This window comes from Corvus moneduloides, chromosome 3, assembly GCF_009650955.1.
Source record: "Corvus moneduloides isolate bCorMon1 chromosome 3, bCorMon1.pri, whole genome shotgun sequence".
Taxonomy (NCBI): domain Eukaryota; kingdom Metazoa; phylum Chordata; class Aves; order Passeriformes; family Corvidae; genus Corvus; species Corvus moneduloides.
This window is the reverse complement of record NC_045478.1, coordinates 84373309-84389962: the sequence shown is the minus strand read 5'-3', so window position 1 is coordinate 84389962 and position 16654 is coordinate 84373309. Positions and strand designations below refer to the sequence as shown.

At 50.4% G+C, this 16654-nt stretch overlaps 2 protein-coding genes across 7 annotated transcripts in view; one reads left to right on the top strand and one right to left on the bottom strand.

Annotated features, from left to right (window-relative positions):
- The window catches only part of XPO5 (exportin 5), a 28993-nt gene extending 22137 nt beyond the window's left edge, over positions 1-6856 (bottom strand). For 2 of the 5 annotated variants that reach the window (XM_032102488.1, XM_032102489.1), the window contains exons 1-10: positions 6672-6856; positions 6281-6402; positions 5591-5663; positions 4880-5017; positions 4380-4562; positions 3313-3354; positions 2442-2468; positions 1962-2147; positions 1217-1293; positions 674-773 (exon numbers count right to left, since the gene is read on the bottom strand). In XM_032102488.1, coding sequence (XP_031958379.1) covers positions 674-773; positions 1217-1293; positions 1962-2147; positions 2442-2468; positions 3313-3354; positions 4380-4562; positions 4880-5017; positions 5591-5663; positions 6281-6402; positions 6672-6776 — 1053 coding nt within the window. In that variant the 5' untranslated portion in view covers positions 6777-6856. Of the gene's footprint in view, positions 1-673; positions 774-1216; positions 1294-1961; positions 2148-2441; positions 2469-3312; positions 3355-4379; positions 4563-4879; positions 5018-5590; positions 5664-6059; positions 6253-6280; positions 6403-6671 lie in introns of those variants that run through there. The other 3 variants (XM_032102491.1, XM_032102493.1, XM_032102492.1) reach the window with 2 other exon arrangements.
- A 134-nt stretch (positions 6857-6990) lies between these two features.
- Positions 6991-16573, top strand: POLH (DNA polymerase eta). Of its 2 annotated transcripts, XM_032102494.1 has the most exons (10): positions 6991-7219; positions 7318-7452; positions 7542-7783; positions 8047-8216; positions 11448-11551; positions 12424-12543; positions 13167-13290; positions 13936-14001; positions 14626-14789; positions 15563-16573. In XM_032102494.1, the coding sequence occupies exons 1-10, from the start codon at positions 7083-7085 to the stop codon at positions 16416-16418; spliced, it is 2118 nt and encodes a 705-aa protein (XP_031958385.1). In that variant the 5' UTR covers positions 6991-7082; the 3' UTR covers positions 16419-16573. The 2 variants fall into 2 exon arrangements, with proteins under 2 accessions (XP_031958385.1, XP_031958386.1); XM_032102495.1 differs by having other exon boundaries at positions 7128-7452; positions 7542-7854.
- Positions 16574-16654: the final 81 nt, after the last annotated feature.

Here is a 16654-nt window from a genome sequence, read left to right as displayed (position 1 = left end):
CCTCCCTGTGAGACTTTACTTTGCTCTATCACTTTTACAGGCTCGTTGCTTCAATCTCCCCACCAACAGCATCTCTCAACAAGCCTGCCCTCTCTATCCTAGAAGCACTGAGCTGAAGGGAGGGAGTGGGAATTCAGCACTGGCATGGCATGAACAGTATGAATTTGCATCTTCATCTCAACATTGACACAAAACATTACAAAGATGAACAGCAGGAACAAAACCCGTTTCTTCCTTGAGCTTGAGAGAGTCTTGGTGGAAGAACAGACAGGTATACTCTCTGAATTATTTTTACTGGGAAATTTAAAAGGCTTCCAATAGAAGAGTAATTTCCTGGACTAGATTTTCTGTAGCAGTAGTCAGCTAAAAACCTGACCAATTTTCAGTGAAGCTCAGCATTTTACAGAGGTTATAGGAAATGGTTCTTGATGACAGCAAAGCCCTGGCATCAGTCAGGGGTCCCTCCAGTCTACATTCCTATTGACTCAGCAGGATACAGTCATCCCACTTAAAAGCAGAGCCATTACTGCCTTTACGAAATGCATGGAGAGAACCCTACAGCTGCCAAATGTGCAGAGAGAACCCTGGTCCTACCTTAGATCAGGGTTGCCTCAAGCCCCAGCCCTAAAAACTAGCCTTGCCAGGGTTGCTGTTGGTATTAGTAAAGACTTACTAGCAACGCACATAGCTGGCTGCCCAATGCGCACAAAACTTGGCAAAGTCTCTTCAAGAAAACATAGTGCTTCTCCACCAGGCCTTCTCCATCTGCTGTCCTGGGAATGAGGGAAGGGGGGAAAAACAGGATCACAGTTACTCATGCTGTAGGTGACAGGCACACTGCTGGCTATCTTGTAGATAAAGAGGACTAGAGCAGTTTGATTTTATCTCAGTGGGATTTTCTTTGCTATTATCAAGAAGTACTGCTTTATTGGCATCTAAAACCTCTGAAATTGCCTCTCTGAAAGAGTCCTTCCTCCTGATCAGTTTCAGGCTAAAACAGAAAGCCAGGGAAGCTGTGATATTTACATCTCTTTGTCCTTCAATTATGGGTTTTGAAAAAAAAACCCTGGTTTTCCAAGTTTTGCAAAAGAAATGGTGGTTTTGTTCTCTCCTATCCAGTTCCTGCTTCCTTTGGTTAAGCAACAGTATCTTCTGCACCTACAAAGCCATTTGTATGCAGTTTTGTGTGAAATCACAGCAGCACCATGGTACTCACTGGGCAGCAGAGAGGATGCAGTGCATGGCAATGTCTCCAAACAAGACCATCAGAGGTTTCCGATCCTCCAGCTTACCCTATGCACAAAACACACCACATGCCTCAGTTAGAACATAACTATTTATTCCCATTTACATAAATATTTATTTCCATCTGCAAGCAAAATCAGGAGAGTCACAGTTTTTCTTCCACCTGGGAAGGGGCTTACATACGATTTAAGTAAAAACTTTCCAAAAATTCCAAGGTATCTAAAAAATTTTCTCCAAGCAATCCCACCACAAGAACTTTCAACAGCAAAACTGACCCTGAGACATATTCACAGAAGACTGGCTAGTTACTTACAGGCAGCTGATGAACAGCCTTGACACTCAGCTGCTTGTGAATGAATGGGTCAAATCACCTGTTTAGATCCTGCTGTCACTTCTCTGAGCTGCCAAGTGACACAGCTGATGACACTATTTTCCACTTCACAGTTGTAGGAAGTGGGGGGAAAAAAAGTCAGTGGGGACCTCCAAGTTCAAACTGCAAGGAGACGCAAGCACAGTATTTGGAGAGGGTTCCAACAGCTACTCTATGTATTGTGCTGGCATGATATTCACACCAAATATCATTAACAGAATCAGCCAAATTTGATTTTGATTCTTAGATAAAAGGGCAAAGATAGCGTTGCTCAATCTGAAGAATTATATAGGAGAATAGGAGAAAAATAAAGGGGAGCCAGAAGAACTGGGGAGGAAGAACTCACTTTCCTGCTGACAGCAATCAGGAGACACTCTGCTGCTCCAACTTGGAGTTCAGGCTCATTTAGGAGCAGACACAACATCTCCAAGAGCTTGCAGTTGTCTGCTGTGATATGGCTTAGGGCTACCCAGTCAATGTAGCCAGCCAAAGTGTTGAGTGCTGCTATCCCCACACGACAGTTTGCCTGGGCCTGTGAACAGAGAGGAGGCATGAGGTCAGAACCAGAGAAAAACATCAATTCCCATCTAAAGCCACCCACTCCCTGGAATAACAGCACCAAGAACTCCCTGACAAAGTGAGAGACTTGGACCCTTCTGCTGCCACTCCTCACTTCTCTCTTCTCAAGGGGCTTGTACTATGAGTGAACAAATCCATCTGTATGAAACTGCAGGCAATAGACTTGAAAGCCTGGGAATAGCCTAGTTCTAAGTAACCTTCCTCCTAAGAAGTACCAAAGAGCTAACTCCCACATAGCTCCACTCACCTTTGGCTCCTGAGCCAAATCAGTCTTCTGAAAAAGAAAACAAAAGAGGGTAAGCGAACAGCTACAGCACACACTTCCACCCAGCCACGGCTGCACAGGGTTCTCCTCAAGGATGCAGCCAAAAAAGAGGCTGTATCACAGTCTCCCACTCAGGACATTGCTGCAGCCAACAAAGTCACCTCTGCACCCCCAGACAGGTAAGAAACCAGGACTCTACATTGCAAGTTAAGCCAACAATTCTCTTCTCATCCAAAAGGTAACACTCCAGTCAGCAGGTACCAGGGAGACCCAGGGGACAAGAAGGAAAGGCATTTCGGTACTTCCTGAAGGTTTCCAGGGAAGAAACTTTTGACTTTTTAAGAGCACCTTACACCCAAAAGCCAGACTCTGAAAAGATGCTGGTGGCTTTAAAGATTCAGGTCTGCAAGGATGATTTGCTCACGGTCAGAAAGGCAGCTGCAGAGAGCTGGAGCAACAACTTACAGCCTGACTCCTAGGCCTAGGACACTTAACAGAAACAATGCACTGCGTGTACCATCTTTTTGCCTAATGCAAACAAGTCCCTCAGACACTCGGGTTTGATTTGTTTTTCAGATGCAAAGACACCACAAGCATTTCTTTCCACTGCAAAGATTTGGTTTGGACTATTCATTGCAGTGATTTTAAGTTAATCAGCCTTTGTCCCAAACACTTCATAAATGACCCACCTTATAAACATGTTTGTCTATTAATCCATCATACTGAGAAGCATAGCACATAATAATGGTCCTGGGGACCTGCCCATCATCTCTCCCCCAGTCTGTGTGCAGACAGGTGAACACCCAACCCTCAGATTTGACCCTGTTCACATATATCCCAAAGATCTGCTAACCTGTGGAGTGGTGAGGACTTCTTGTTCCTGGGGTGCTCCAACCTTGCCAATCAGAAAGATTCCACCATTAGCAGAAGCAGCCACACTTCAGAGCCTCAAGCATTGCAATGCAAACCTTACCTAGAAATGCATTTCAACCAGACTACAAAACACACCAGGGTCACCCTCCCACCACCATGAACTGCACAGAAAACTGGCTGCTCTACAGAGTGGGGCTGTTCAGCCTGACAGTGCATCAGAAAAGTGTACAGAAGTCAGGTAGGAAAGGCTTCTTCATTCCTTCCCAGTTTCACATTTAGTATAACTCTAGATTTTAATTAATGGAAAAAAAGAATATGAGATATAACTAAGCAACTTGTTTCTAGTTTTGTTTCTCAACTGTGCTTCACTCTCAAATCCACTTCCTTTTCACAGGAACAGACTGGGGTAGACTCCCCTTCACCATCCATTGTGACTGACCTGCACATCTCTGCTTCTAAGTAAGAGTTCAGGAAAAAAGTCTCATTACACAAAAACAGAAGCACATTCTTCACTAAAACTTGACAAAAAAAGGGCTTCCTGACTTGAGCTCTTGGAGAAAAGGACCAGAGGTCCAGATGCATGTTGACACATCAGAAACTCACACATTTTGGTGCATCACCTCAAATGTAGCTCTGCAGCATGAGAGAGCAGACACGACTCCTGGATGGCATCTCTTAACCACTGTGTGTTACATAAACTACCCCAAATTACCTGTTTCTGCCACAACCACACCTACATTTTGCTAAACTGTACACCCCTCGTGCCAGCAGGCACTCCAACAGTACGGATGAAGCACGCACCCACTCAAGCCATTTACACTAGCAAAATCAAAGTATCAACACTAACACTGTCAGCCTTGTGCATTCAGTCTCTCTGATCAGCACCAGCTTCCCAGGCCGCAGCAGATCCCTACCTCAGAGCGGCAGCAACAGAGATTTCAGCTTCTGCACTTGCTTCTCCAACAGTTTGGGAGCTGCATCCCAATTCCTAAATGCCTCCGGCATTTAGGACTAAACAGACTAAACCCAAGGGAAGGAGACTCTCACCATGCGTCTGTACTTGCTGACATTCTGCTGCAGGGCAGTCAGTAGGAAGCTGAAGATTTTTTCCATGTTCTGGGTGAGGGTTTGCTGGATATCTCGTCGCCGCTGGGTAGGCAGAGTTTGAAAAGTCACCACATCCTCTGCCAAACGTAGGAGGATGAACATCACCAGTTCTGTCTGAGTTTCCTGATGTCCCAAAGCGAAATACACTCCATCAGCATAGTCCAAACACTAAAATCTCTAGAGACTAGCTCAAAGATGTGGAGAGAAAGCAACCATGAATGAAGACATAGGTCACATGTTGGGAAAATAAGACAGGAGGATGGCGCTCTCTCTCTGATAGAGCCATCTCAGAATACCTTAATCTTACAGGGATTTTTGAGTCCATCACCAGCCTGTCTCACCTGACCATGAGGGAGTTAGATTTTTCGCGGGATGACAGAAGACTGACTGAACCCCATACTACGAGCAAGCAAAAGAGAACAGACAGCTGTGTTTCATACCCCTTGCTTGGAGAGGGTATCCAGCTCCTTTAGCATGTCAGGCCAGTGCTGAGGCCACTCACGCTTGATCATCTCTACCACAATGCGAGACAGCACATCCTTAATGTGACTTTCCTCCTCCAGGATACTTTGAGTTCCCTGTAACAGGAAGGGGGCAGAGTTACACAAAACAGCAAGCCTCAGGCATTTGTAACTCTGACCTGGGAAACACAGTGTCTGCAAACATTCTAAACCACAGAAACTAAAACCAAAACAAAACACAACATTGGGCAGCTCTTCATTGCAGCTACCTTAGATGACACTCCTACACTCCCAAGCATCCATAGCTAATAAACTCTGGGAACGAGAAGGATTCTTCTCAAAAGAAGGTCACTTGGTCATGAGAGCAATCACAACAGCAGAGAAAACACAACTAAGATAATGACTTTACTGTTTTTGCAAAGGATAAGAACGTCCATAGTTACTGAATTGCCTCCTAAGACAAGAAAAAGTACCTTATATATGTTATACAAGCCTCACAACTTCCTGCCATGTGAGGTAACATGGCTATTCACCTGACAAGACAGAGAAAAGCACTGAAACAACCAGAGACGCAAAGTGAGAAAGCAATGAAATGCAAAACTGAATTTGGATCCTCCGTGCTAATTAACTGGAGTATTTTTCCTTTTGCTCTCACATTTCAGAGAATAGCCTGGTGCAGGAGGTACTTACACTGGATATGAGGCCCATAACATTGTTCTTTAGGTAAACTTTTTCTAGGCGAGGCATATTGTTCCAGCGGTATCTGTTAAAAATAAACAAACAAACAAAAAGGACACCAAGTCAAAACATTTGTAAAGATCTCTGACTTGATCCTCAACGATCCATCACTTCTTTACCTAGACACACTACAGTTCCTGCCTCTGCCAGCACCCAATCCCAGAAAGAAAAGGCTGAGTTAAAACTCTTGCTGGCAAATGGATGTGCCCCACCGAAGTCAACAGACACCAGAAGTAGCAGCAAAAGCACAAAGCATCAGGTCTGTAGAGGCGGCAGAGAAAGGAATCTCAGAACTGAACTAATACAAAGCCTCTTTGTTAGCAAGGGGCCAAGGACAGAACACTGCAAAGACCTACTGGTAACCCACTGTACTTATTTTCATCTTGTGATGTCAACGTGTCTTAGAGCTCAGTGAATTCACCTTCCCAACCTGCCTGAAAGCCATTCTCTTCTCTCCTTCTTTTACAGAGGACGAAAAAAATCCAGAGCAGGACTGCAACTGCCCTCTGCTGCAGAACAAACTCCCTGCGTCCTGAAAGTGCCCCCCTGGGGCGGGAAGCGCTGGAATGGGCGCAGGTCTCACGCCAACGCTGGGTGGCGGCAGGCCGGGACCCTTCCCCGGCTCGGGACGAGCTGCCTTACTTGACCACATGCTCCAGGATCTGCAGGCCGAAGTGCCGGACGATGGCCGTCTGCGTCTTCTCCGCCAGCTTCAGCCCGCAGGGCACGCAGATGGGGCACTTCTCCTTGAACTCCTCGCAGAACTAGGGGAGGGAGGGCCGGGACACGCACACGCAGTTACACGCTGGGACGGGAGGTGGCAGCCCCATCCCTGGCGAAGCACGCCGGGGGACACGCGGCCGCCCGAACCCCCCCGCCTGCTGACGGCTCCCAGCACCCCAGGGGACGCCCGGGACCTGCCCACCGGGCTCTCGCCCCACCCGGGGCCATGCGGACGGGGCGCCGCGTGGCCGGAGCCCGGCGCCCTCCCTCCCTCCGTCCCTCTCTCCCTTCCTCCCCCGCCGGGCGGTACCTTGAGGGCCTCCAGGCGGTACCGCTGTGTGGACGCCGGGTCCATGATGACGGTCACCGCCTTCACCAGCTGCTCGCAGAGGCCGCTCACCTGCTCGGCGGACATGGCGGCGGCGGCGGGCGCGCGCCACCGGCCACCCACGGGCGGGACGAGCGGGGCGGCCGGGACGCAGCTCCGCGCATGCGCCTTGGGGGGGACGGGGACACGGGGAGAACGCGGGCGCCGCGCACCGCCGCGGCGGGGACACGCGCACGCCCCACCACACCCCGGAGAACTACGACTCCCGGCGTGCCCCACGCGGAAACTACGGGTGCCGCAAAGCGGCGGAGCAAGGCGGGGCTCTCCGCCCCACCGAGCGGGCGGTTATTCAATCATTCACTCAGTCGGGCGGTAGCCGGTGGCGGTGGCGGAATGTCGCGGGGCCGGGAGCGGGTGGTGGCCCTGGTAGACATGGACTGCTTCTTCATGCAGGTGGAGCAGCGCCTCGACCCGCAGCTGCGCGGCCGCCCCTGCGCCGTGGTGCAGTACACCGAGTGGCAGGGCGGAGGGTAGGTAGGCGAGCCGGCTTGGCGATCCCGGCTCCTCGTCCCACCCCGCTCCCCGCGGGGCCTGGCCCGCCCTGCACTTCACCTTCATGTCTTGGCAGGATCATCGCTGTGAGCTACGAGGCGCGCGCCTTCGGCGTGTCCCGCGGGATGTGGGCGTCGGAGGCGCGGGCGCTGTGCCCCGAGCTGGCGCTGGCCCGGGTGCCGCAGGCGCGGGGCAAGGCGGACCTCACACGGTGAGAGCGGGGGCCGAGGGTGGCGGCGGCAGCGCGGGCCCTCCCCTTGTCGCGGGGCGGGGGCTGAGCCCGTGCCCGCCGCCCGGCAGGTACCGGGAGGCCAGCGCGGAGGTGATGCAGGTGCTGTCGCGCTTCGCCGCCATCGAGCGCGCGAGCATCGACGAGGCGTACCTGGACCTGACGGGCAGCGCGCGCCACCGGCTGCGCGAGTTGCGCGGCCGCCCCCTGCCGGCTGCGCTGCTGCCCAGCACCTTCGTGCAGGGACTGCCCGCAGAGCCCGGCCCCGAGCCCGGCGGGAAGGGCACGCACCGAGCCGAGCCCGGCGGGAAGGGTACGCACCGACCCCCGACCCCCGGGAAGGGTCCGCCCCGCCGGCTTTGTCTCCCCTGAATCAAGAGCGTGGTAAATGGGGTCTGTGTTTTCCGCAGTGAATGGCTTTTAAGGTGCCTGCTTCTCCTCCGTGTGGCTGGAATGCGCCTACAGAAGCCTGTGGCTGCTGGCTGGATCTGGCTGATGCTGCGGGTCCCTTTGCTGGGCTCAGCAAGAAGTGCCACATCATATCCCCTTGTGACCCCCTTTGTGTCCCTTTTCTAGAGGAGCTGCGGCAACGTGGTTTGGACGAGTGGCTGGCATCGCTGTCTTTCGATAACCCCGATTGTCCTGATCTGCAGTTGACCATGGGCGCAGTAATTGTGGAAGAAATCAGGGTGGCTGTGGAAGCAGCCACTGGATTCAGGTGTTCAGCTGGCATCTCGCACAACAAGGTACGTGCATAATGCATCAGCCTGATTTCTTCTGAGTAGCAGAGTCAGAATATGCTGTAGATGCTCTCCTATACATACTTACAAGTCTCCTGGAGAAGATGAACCGAGGTGGGAATGCAGCCATGTGTGATCACACCTTCAGAGAAATTACAAAACATCTGGAAATGGGAGTTGTTTCCCCAGAGCTGTGGCCTGGGCAGTCAGCAATTTACTGCCTGGATTCCTGGTATACCCTAATGAGTGAGTTCCCTAGGAACAAAAGGGGTTTCAGTCCACCAGAAGCGTGTTCTGTAGAAAAACCACAAACATAAACCAGGTAATCTTCACCTTGAGTTTCAGGCAACAGCCACTGTAGCCAGTTCTACTGACACAAATTCCCAGTGACTCGGAGGCAGAAGAACACCAGGCTGGGGCACTGAGGTGAACTGGGTTGCTTTTCCTCTTTCTGGTGAGTCAGTGTTTGGGCTGCTGGCTGCAGGGATTTGGGTGATGCTCAGCCAGCTGCTGAGAGCATCCACAGGAGCATTTGGTGCATGACAGCAGCTGCAGAAACAAACAGACTCTGATGACTTTGGTACTGCAGCTACAGAGGGTTTCCTGCCAGGTGAAATGCAGGGTGGTTTACTGAGAGCACCCCTTCCGTTTTGCAGAAGAGGGGCTTATTTATACAGGTATGACTTCATAAAGGCAGTTTCTGAGTGAAAAAAAAAAAGAAAAACGAAGACTGAAGACTAAGTGGATGCTTTGGAGTTCAAGGAAGATTAATTTCATCTTAGACTGCTGCAGAAACAGCTGGAACTATTGCTAGCTGTACTCAGGGACTGGAGCTGGTTCTGCACTGGCTCAGTTTAAAGCTAGAGCAGGCTGTGAGGCAGAAATGAGCTAGCTGAGAAAGGTCACTGTAAAAATTTCCAGTGGAAGGGATGTTCAATTTGCCTTTTTGTTTTCTTTAATCAAGAATAACAGAGAACTTCCCTGATATTCCTAGCAGGTTCTCCCAGCTTCCATTTTCTATGCCAGCTTTTTTTTTTTTTTGAGGGAGTAAGGACATTATGATGTACTGTACTATCCCTGAAGAACTGTGTATCTGTAGCAGTAAGCACAGTGCAGAGATCACCACAACCTACTTGTGGCTGTGCAGAACACTGTACTGTGCTTCCACAGCCATCTCACCTCTGTGGGTACAAACCTTTTCTGCAGAATAAAAGGGGTGCTCTCAGTAAACCACCCCCCCTTTCACCTGGCAGGAAACCCTCTGTAGCTGCAGCATCAACGTCATCAAAGTCCGTTTGTTTCTGCAGCTGCTGTCATGCACCAAGTGCTCCTGTAGCTGATCTCAGCAGCTGGCTGAACATCACCCAAAGTGCAGCTGGCAGCCTAAACACTGACTCACCAGAAAGAGGAAAAGCAACCCAGTTCACCTCAGTGCCCCAATCTGGTGTTCTTCTGCCTCTGAGTCGCTGGGAATTTGTGTCAGTAAAAACCATTCTCTGGCTACAGTGGCTGTTGCCTGAAACTTAAGGTGAAGATTACCTGCTTTATGCTTGTATTTTTTCTACAGAAAACTCTCCCAAGGAACTGTTCTTCCCAATGAAGTACCTTGTTAGAGTACACCAAGAACACAGATGATGAATGAGACCAAACAATTTGGAAGCGCCTGGAGAATAACAGCATAGTTTTCTCAAGAACCACACATTTACATGCCCTCTTTGACAGCACAAGTGGCCAAATGTGCAGGGAAGACTACAGTTGCAAGGTGTCAGCCTTCAGGTTTCTAACACAACTCACCCTGAGCTGAATAACCTGATGATGACATGGTAGCGGACAACATGACTGAGGCTGTCTGAAGGGCATGCATCTAGCTGAAGAAAATATTAACTGTTTCCCATAATGATTTTGTTCAGTCAGTTGCACTCAAATTGGGATGTTTAGAGTGGGATCCTGGGGGGATCTGTCTGAGGTCTGCTAAGAGCCAATATTTTCACTGAAACCTACAGAGAGGGAACAGCTGTATGAATTCAGGTGTTGCTAAGCATAGATGGGGCTCAGAGCCTGGGCTCTGAAAGTTCTGAGATGAAATTAGAGTTGAAAATTCTAAGCTTGAAAAAGCCTAGAATCAGTCTGAAATCACCAACCAGCGCTTCTTCTGCTTCTCCTATGCTCACCAATTGTTTCTGTGGTTTATAGAAAAAAAACCAACCAGTAGGATTTTGGCTAAGTCACAGTAAGTCAGGAAGTAGCCTGGAGTTGTTGTGGAGAAGCAGCAGGATGAGTCAGTAATACAAATGCTCTTGTAGAAATGCCAAATCCTGTTTCAGCATGTGCAGTTTACAGAAGGTGTCAGAAAAAGTAAATGATTTCTCCCCATGAAGTCTCAGTGATTTGTTTCGCTTGCAGCATGTCACTTTATGAGGTGGATAAACTTGGAAGTCTCCAGCCAAACAAGAAAAAACAGTAACTGGACATCTGAAAAGGGATCTACTTTGTCTAGAAAAGAGTCAAATGTATGTAAGCCTGTAAAATGAGCTGTTAATAAAGGTCTTAGCTCAATAGGCAGGCAAGAAATTTTGCTTAGTTACAGGATGTGTGGCAAAGCAGTGAAAGAGGAAGTTATTAGACTTGTTCGAAAAAACCTCAAACACCCAGCTAAACGTATTTCAAACTGGTCTGTGTGTTCTTGACCCTGTGGTAGCTTAGAGTGGGAAGGGAAGCTGTACAGGAGAACGTGCCTTCCAGGCTAGCCAGTCTGCATTTTGCAGGTTTCCTTTTGCAGCACTATGCTGCTGCAGACCTCACAGAAGATTAAAATAATGACACTAAGAAAATGCAAGACAAATACAGACAATGAAGGAGGAAGACATAGTGAGAGACATAGCCTGGGGAGGACTATGGGCATGCAGTGGAAGCTCTAGCATGCTTGCCTGGTGGAAAACTATGGCAACCACAACCGATGATAGACTGAGATCCCCTAAGCTGCCTGGAGTAGGAGTCCAGCACTTCACAGAACTAAAGTCTGGAAACAGCTTTGCTTTCAGAGTACCTGGCTAGTGCATGTAAAGTCCTGAGGTGGATACTGCCTAGGAGCAACCAGTGGTGCACCTTGCACATCTTCCTAGCAACTATTCCAAAGGCAGCTTTTAGAGGTGATGCAGCACAAGCTGTTAGGTAGAGTCCCATTAGGCCAGTGCACGGTGTGTAATAACAGGGTTTCCACCCTCTTCTGTGTTACAGACACTGGCAAAACTGGCCTGTGGGTTGAACAAGCCCAACCGCCAGACACTGGTATCTGCACGATTTGTGCCGCAGCTCTTCAGCCAACTGCCCGTCAGCAGCATGTAAGTACCAGGGAGCTGCTGCTTCAGTGCAGCCTGGGGCTGTTCCTGGCCACCTCAGCACAGCAATTTGATGCTCACTGATAGCAGGCAGCAGAGGCTCTCAGCTCCACAGTAACTGCTCCTTAATGCTCCTAACAAATAGAGGCAATCCTGCCAGTGATCCCTTGCAGCTGTGAGCACACTTGAGGAGGACTGTGCTTGGGAGTTGCAGCCCTGCTGGTGAAGGGACCACAATCCAAAAGCCCACTAGCAGCCTGTGGGCATCCTTTCCCTGGGTAAGGCTGTGCTCAGGATGACCGCTGGGGTGTACAGGTATAAGCCAGGAGCAACTGTGGGCAGGGAGGCCATAGCTGTTCCCCAGTGTGAGTGACAGCTGTGCTCACAGAGAGCAGATGTGGTTTGGTTTTGAGCATCCACACTGTGCATAAGTACTTTTCCTTATATAGGGAAGTGTTTACCAGCACTGCTGCTCCAGAGGAATGAATCCCTAATCCTGCTCTCCAGACCTGCACTGCTGTTCTCTCCCTTCAGTGTCTTGCAAGGAATGGAGAGGGATGTGTGTGGGAAAGGGTCCTAAGTAGGAGGAAGCAGGGCATGTGTGAGGCATTCTTCAGAGCGTGGTTTGGGATTAGATGGAGCTGAGGGAGAAGTGCTAAAATTGGGGGACTCAAGGAGCAGTTTTACATCAACTCCTCTGTGTCCTTGTACTATGAGCAGAAGAGCTTTATGTGCCAAGTGTTCCTTTTGTCCTGCTAGTCCCTAGCAGCTTCTAGCTGTCCTCATCTAGGAACAGCTGCTGCAACAAGACTTGTCATAGTCTCCACATGATGCTTCATTTGTGTTTTCTCTTTTTCTTCATTTCTCTGCCATAGCCGTAACCTGGGAGGCAAGCTTGGCACTGCTATCACAGACATCCTGGGAGTAGAGTACATTGGGGAGCTGACACAGTTCAGCGAGACTGAGCTCCAGACTCACTTTGGAGACAAAACTGGGTAATGATAAACCATTCACCACAACTTGGCTCTTGGCAGGAACTGAGACTTCCTTTCAGTCACAGAACCTTTTAGGTTGTTCTGCTGTGATTAGGAAGGTTGGAAGGTAAAACTTCAGTGACATCTTTGGGAAGCATTGATCTGTCGGGCCCACAACAGGTTTCCAGTCTTGCCTGCTCCCAGGCACCCTCCCCAGAATAGTATTTTGCTTGTCAGCCAGTGCCTCAGCCTTTCTCTACAGCATCCAAGGATGAGGCCAAGCTGTGGAAGGGCTGGTTCTCTGCAGGCTGGGAAGAGAGCAGTCTTGACAGTCTCATCACAGAAGAAATGACAAGGCTGGACTGGAGCCTGAAACACAACTTCTGGGGCCAGAATAGCGGTTGGAGTGCCCTGCAGACTGATGAACTGTGTTGCCACTTAAGGAGAAGAGGCGGAAGAGTTGTGCTGACAGGCAGTTGTGTCCTGAAGGAATCCTACCTGTTCAGCAATTGCAGAACTGGGGATGAGACAGTCACAGCTTGCACTGAGTTGAAAGCAGGGCTCAGCAGGACACTGACGTGCTGTCCAGTGATGCTTGCCTGTCTGTAGCTGCCTTAACCTCAAGCTTTCCCTGTGACTTTCAGGTCTTGGCTCTATGACTTGTGCAGAGGAATTGAAGAGGAACCTGTCAAAAACCGGTACCTGCCCCAGTCTATTGGCTGCAGCAAGAACTTCCCTGGGAAGACAGCCCTGGCCACACAGAAGGCGGTAGGAGAAGCCTACATCTAGCATAAGGCTTGGCTTTCACTGTGGAGAAGACAATACTAAAACCTGAGACTAGCTTGCAGAACTGCTTCTTTTCTGCACAGTTAAGCCCTGAAACTCAGACTAGGGGCTCAGTGGGAGGTGATTTGAGCCCTAGAAATCCCCATTTGTCAGAAATGCATTTACAAACTCATGCACAAATATGTCCAACCTTGTTGTAATTTCCATGAGCAAAACTGTGGGCCTGTGCTGTTCGAAAGTTATTCACAGTGCCAAGCTTCAAGAGCATGGTTGCTAGAAAGAAGGTAACTAGCCCAAAGAAAGAGGGAGGATGCGCTTTAGTTATTAGCTGGGGCGAGGTTCCCGGTGAGCTGTAGGAAGATGGAAAGAGAAGTCCATGACAGGAAACCTAGATTACTTGGCAAAGTGTAGTAGTAATGCTGCAGGGCTTGTGTGGTATCTACAATGTCCTTGTTGAATCCTCAGCTGGACTGATTTCTCCAGGACTACTACAGATATGGGGCCTTACAATAGCCTGTCCATTCCAGTCTGATCCCCCACCAGCATTCCCCAGTGTGCAGAGCACTGCTCTTGTGCTGTGGTATTGCTGTGAGCAGAGGTTCAACCTGTTATCCCTGCTTTGTCCAGGTGCAACACTGGCTCCTGCAGATGGCCTTGGAGCTGGAATCCAGACTGAACAAGGACAGGAGCCAGGTAAGGAGGGAAGGCACAGGGACACGAGGAGGCACATAGTGCATTTGCACCATGAGTGGTTTGCAGGAGGCTGAGGGTGGTGTGTGGCATGGGAGGAAATCTGCTGACCACAGGGGTGTGTGTACCTGTGTGCTGAGGTGTCCCAAGTAGAGAGGTGTGCAGGAGCACGGCCAGGAAGGATGGTTTTGCCCCAGAACATGGCAGGGTTTAGAACGATCCTTGTCCCATGCTTTAGGATGCAGGGACCTGAAAGCCACTGCTGCTCCCTTGCAAAAGCCCTCTGCTGACACAGGCGTGGTGCCCGTGGGCTGTGAGAGGAAGTGCTGTGCTCCTATCTGGATGGTAGTCTCCAGGCCAGGGTTGGGAGCAAACCACCAGCTTTGGCACTGCAGCGGGGCCAGAAAATGTGTGGAGCTGCCTTTGAGGGAAAGCAAAGATTAAGTGCATCCCATCCTGTGTGGCACAGCTGTGCAAGCACTTCGGTGTTGTGTATCCCACCCCACTATCGGGAGATGGCAGGGGGGTGGTGGGCTGGGGAGGGCTCCGGGCAGGGAACGGTCCCCTTGGCTGTTCCTGCCCCTTCCTGCAGGAGTCGCTGGAAGCACAGCTCTACTCTCCCGGCAGAACCACCGCGTGGCCCGGCAGCTGATGGTGGTGATCCGCCAGCAAGGGGACACCCGCGTGTCACGTCTGTGCGCCCTGTCCCGCTATGACGCACAGAAAATGTGCAACGATGCCTTCACCCTCATCCAAAACTGCAACGTGGCTGGGGCCCACCAGGCAGCATGGTGAGTGTGGGACAAGGTGGATCATCTGTCAGAACTCGTTCTAATGTGGGAGGTACTGGATGAGCCAGAGGTCTGTTGGAAAGAAACTCAAGTTGATGCTGAGTGGCAGAAGAAGTGATTCCCAGCACCCTCAAAGTAGAGTGCAGTGACATTCTCGCACTAGGATAGCCTGGTCTCTTCTGAGCCCTGAGACACTTCTGTACTTGGAGCTGAGGTTTGCTACTGGCTGGGGTGTGCCCAGGTGGAGCGAGGCTGTCCTGGCCCTGCTGGGCTGGAGAAGCTAGCTAAGCCTTGTTGTCCTACCCTAGGGACAAAATTTTTTGGGAGGAAGCCTTTGGGGCAGGAGGAAAAATGAGTGTACAACTCCTGTCTTCAGCATTTCCTTCCCTCCTTCCTTTTGCTCTGCAGTGAAGGCAAGAAGGTCCTGTCTGTTAAACTCTGACAAGGCTACTGCTCCCTTAGGGCTCTCTCATCTCACAGCAGCTTCAGCCTGTAGTGACTGAAAGTCCAGGCTGGCAGTAGGCTGCTCCTGCTCCAGTGCCCTTCCTTTGGGAATTGCTGCTTTGGAAAGAGGGGTTCTGCTTTTCCCAACAGAGCCTGCTATGTCTGTTCTGGAGGTAGCAATACTAACTTTGTCAGAGCAAACATTTCTCCCGCCCCTTGCCAGATACTGCAGTTCCCTTGTCTGTGAATGTTTTGTCTGAAGTCTTACCTCAGAAGATTTCTTGCTTTCCAGGCTGGTGTCTGAGCTGATGTTGGTCTGTCCTTTGCAGGTCTCCACCACTGACTTCGGTGCAACTCTTGGCAAGCAAGTTCTCAGAGCCTGTCACCCTCTCTACAGGCATTGCCACCTTCCTGACAGGTGAAACCCAGCCTGATGGCACAGCCACCACTAGTCAAAATGCCACATCTTGTGGGAGGGCCAGGGTCAAGTTCTTTAGGAGCCCAAGCAAAGAGCTTCGGCAGAAGCCAGCTAATGCCATTGAGTCATTCTTCCAAAAGGCAGCAGAACGGCAGCCGTCACAGGCAGCGGCAGCAACCAGCCTGCCCACTGCTGCCACTGCAGAGTCTCCTGTGCCCAGCTCCCCAGAGCACCGAGAGAGAGCTGGCGTTGGACTTGCCTCTGTGCAGTGTGACCTGGAGTCCCCTGTGAAGCGGAGTCCCAGCAATGCCAGCCCTACTTCTCCTGACAAGAGCAGTTCCTGGGAGAAGTTGCCATCAGATGCTACACAAACATCCTCAACTCCACCCAGCTCCAGGACCCTTCTGAAGTTACAACCAGCTATGGAGGGAAATGAGCAGAATTTGCCACCCTCTCCTGAGCTCACCCTGCTGCCTCCTGCCTCTCCAGGGGACCAGCAGCACTGTGAGAAGTGTGGCCAGCTCGTGCTGGTGTGGGAGTTCCCAGAGCACATGGACTATCACTTTGCTCTGGAGCTGCAAAGCTCTTTCCTGGAGCCCAGTGCTCCCATGGCTCCAGAAGCAGCTCCCAATGCAAAGGCTGTGGCTTCCAGGTCTCCTGTCAAGGCAAAGAACAAGCCCAAGACTCCAGCAGGATCTAGTGCAAAACGACCCAAAGAAGGTGTGACAAGAACTTTAGATTTTTTCTTTAAGCCCTTACCTCCTTAACTCCCAGCCACACCGGGTGTTTTTAAAGAATCACTGTTTTTAAAGAATCACTGTTTTTAAAGAATCACTGTTTTTAAATACAGTTAAAAGTTTTTATAGTGCCTGTCAGGTTTTAATGCTGAAAAGTCTAATAAATTATCTCCACCCCAAGTTTAGGAGGAACTGGAACTCATGAATTGTGTAGATGTAGCCAGTTTAGCTGGTGGCAGCTAGGCCTGCCTCTGCCTGCCTGGTCT

What these genes read in the sequence shown, in the direction of transcription:
- POLH (XM_032102494.1), top strand. Translation starts at nt 7,083, where the DNA reads ATGTCGCGGGGCCGGGAGCGGGTGGTGGCCCTGGTAGACATGGACTGC. An exon ending in CTGGCATCTCGCACAACAAG is followed by an intron (nt 8,217 to 11,447) that starts GTACGTGCATAA and finishes TCTGTGTTACAG; the next exon opens with ACACTGGCAAAACTGGCCTG. An exon ending in GGGGCCCACCAGGCAGCATG is followed by an intron (nt 14,790 to 15,562) that starts GTGAGTGTGGGA and finishes TGTCCTTTGCAG; the next exon opens with GTCTCCACCACTGACTTCGG.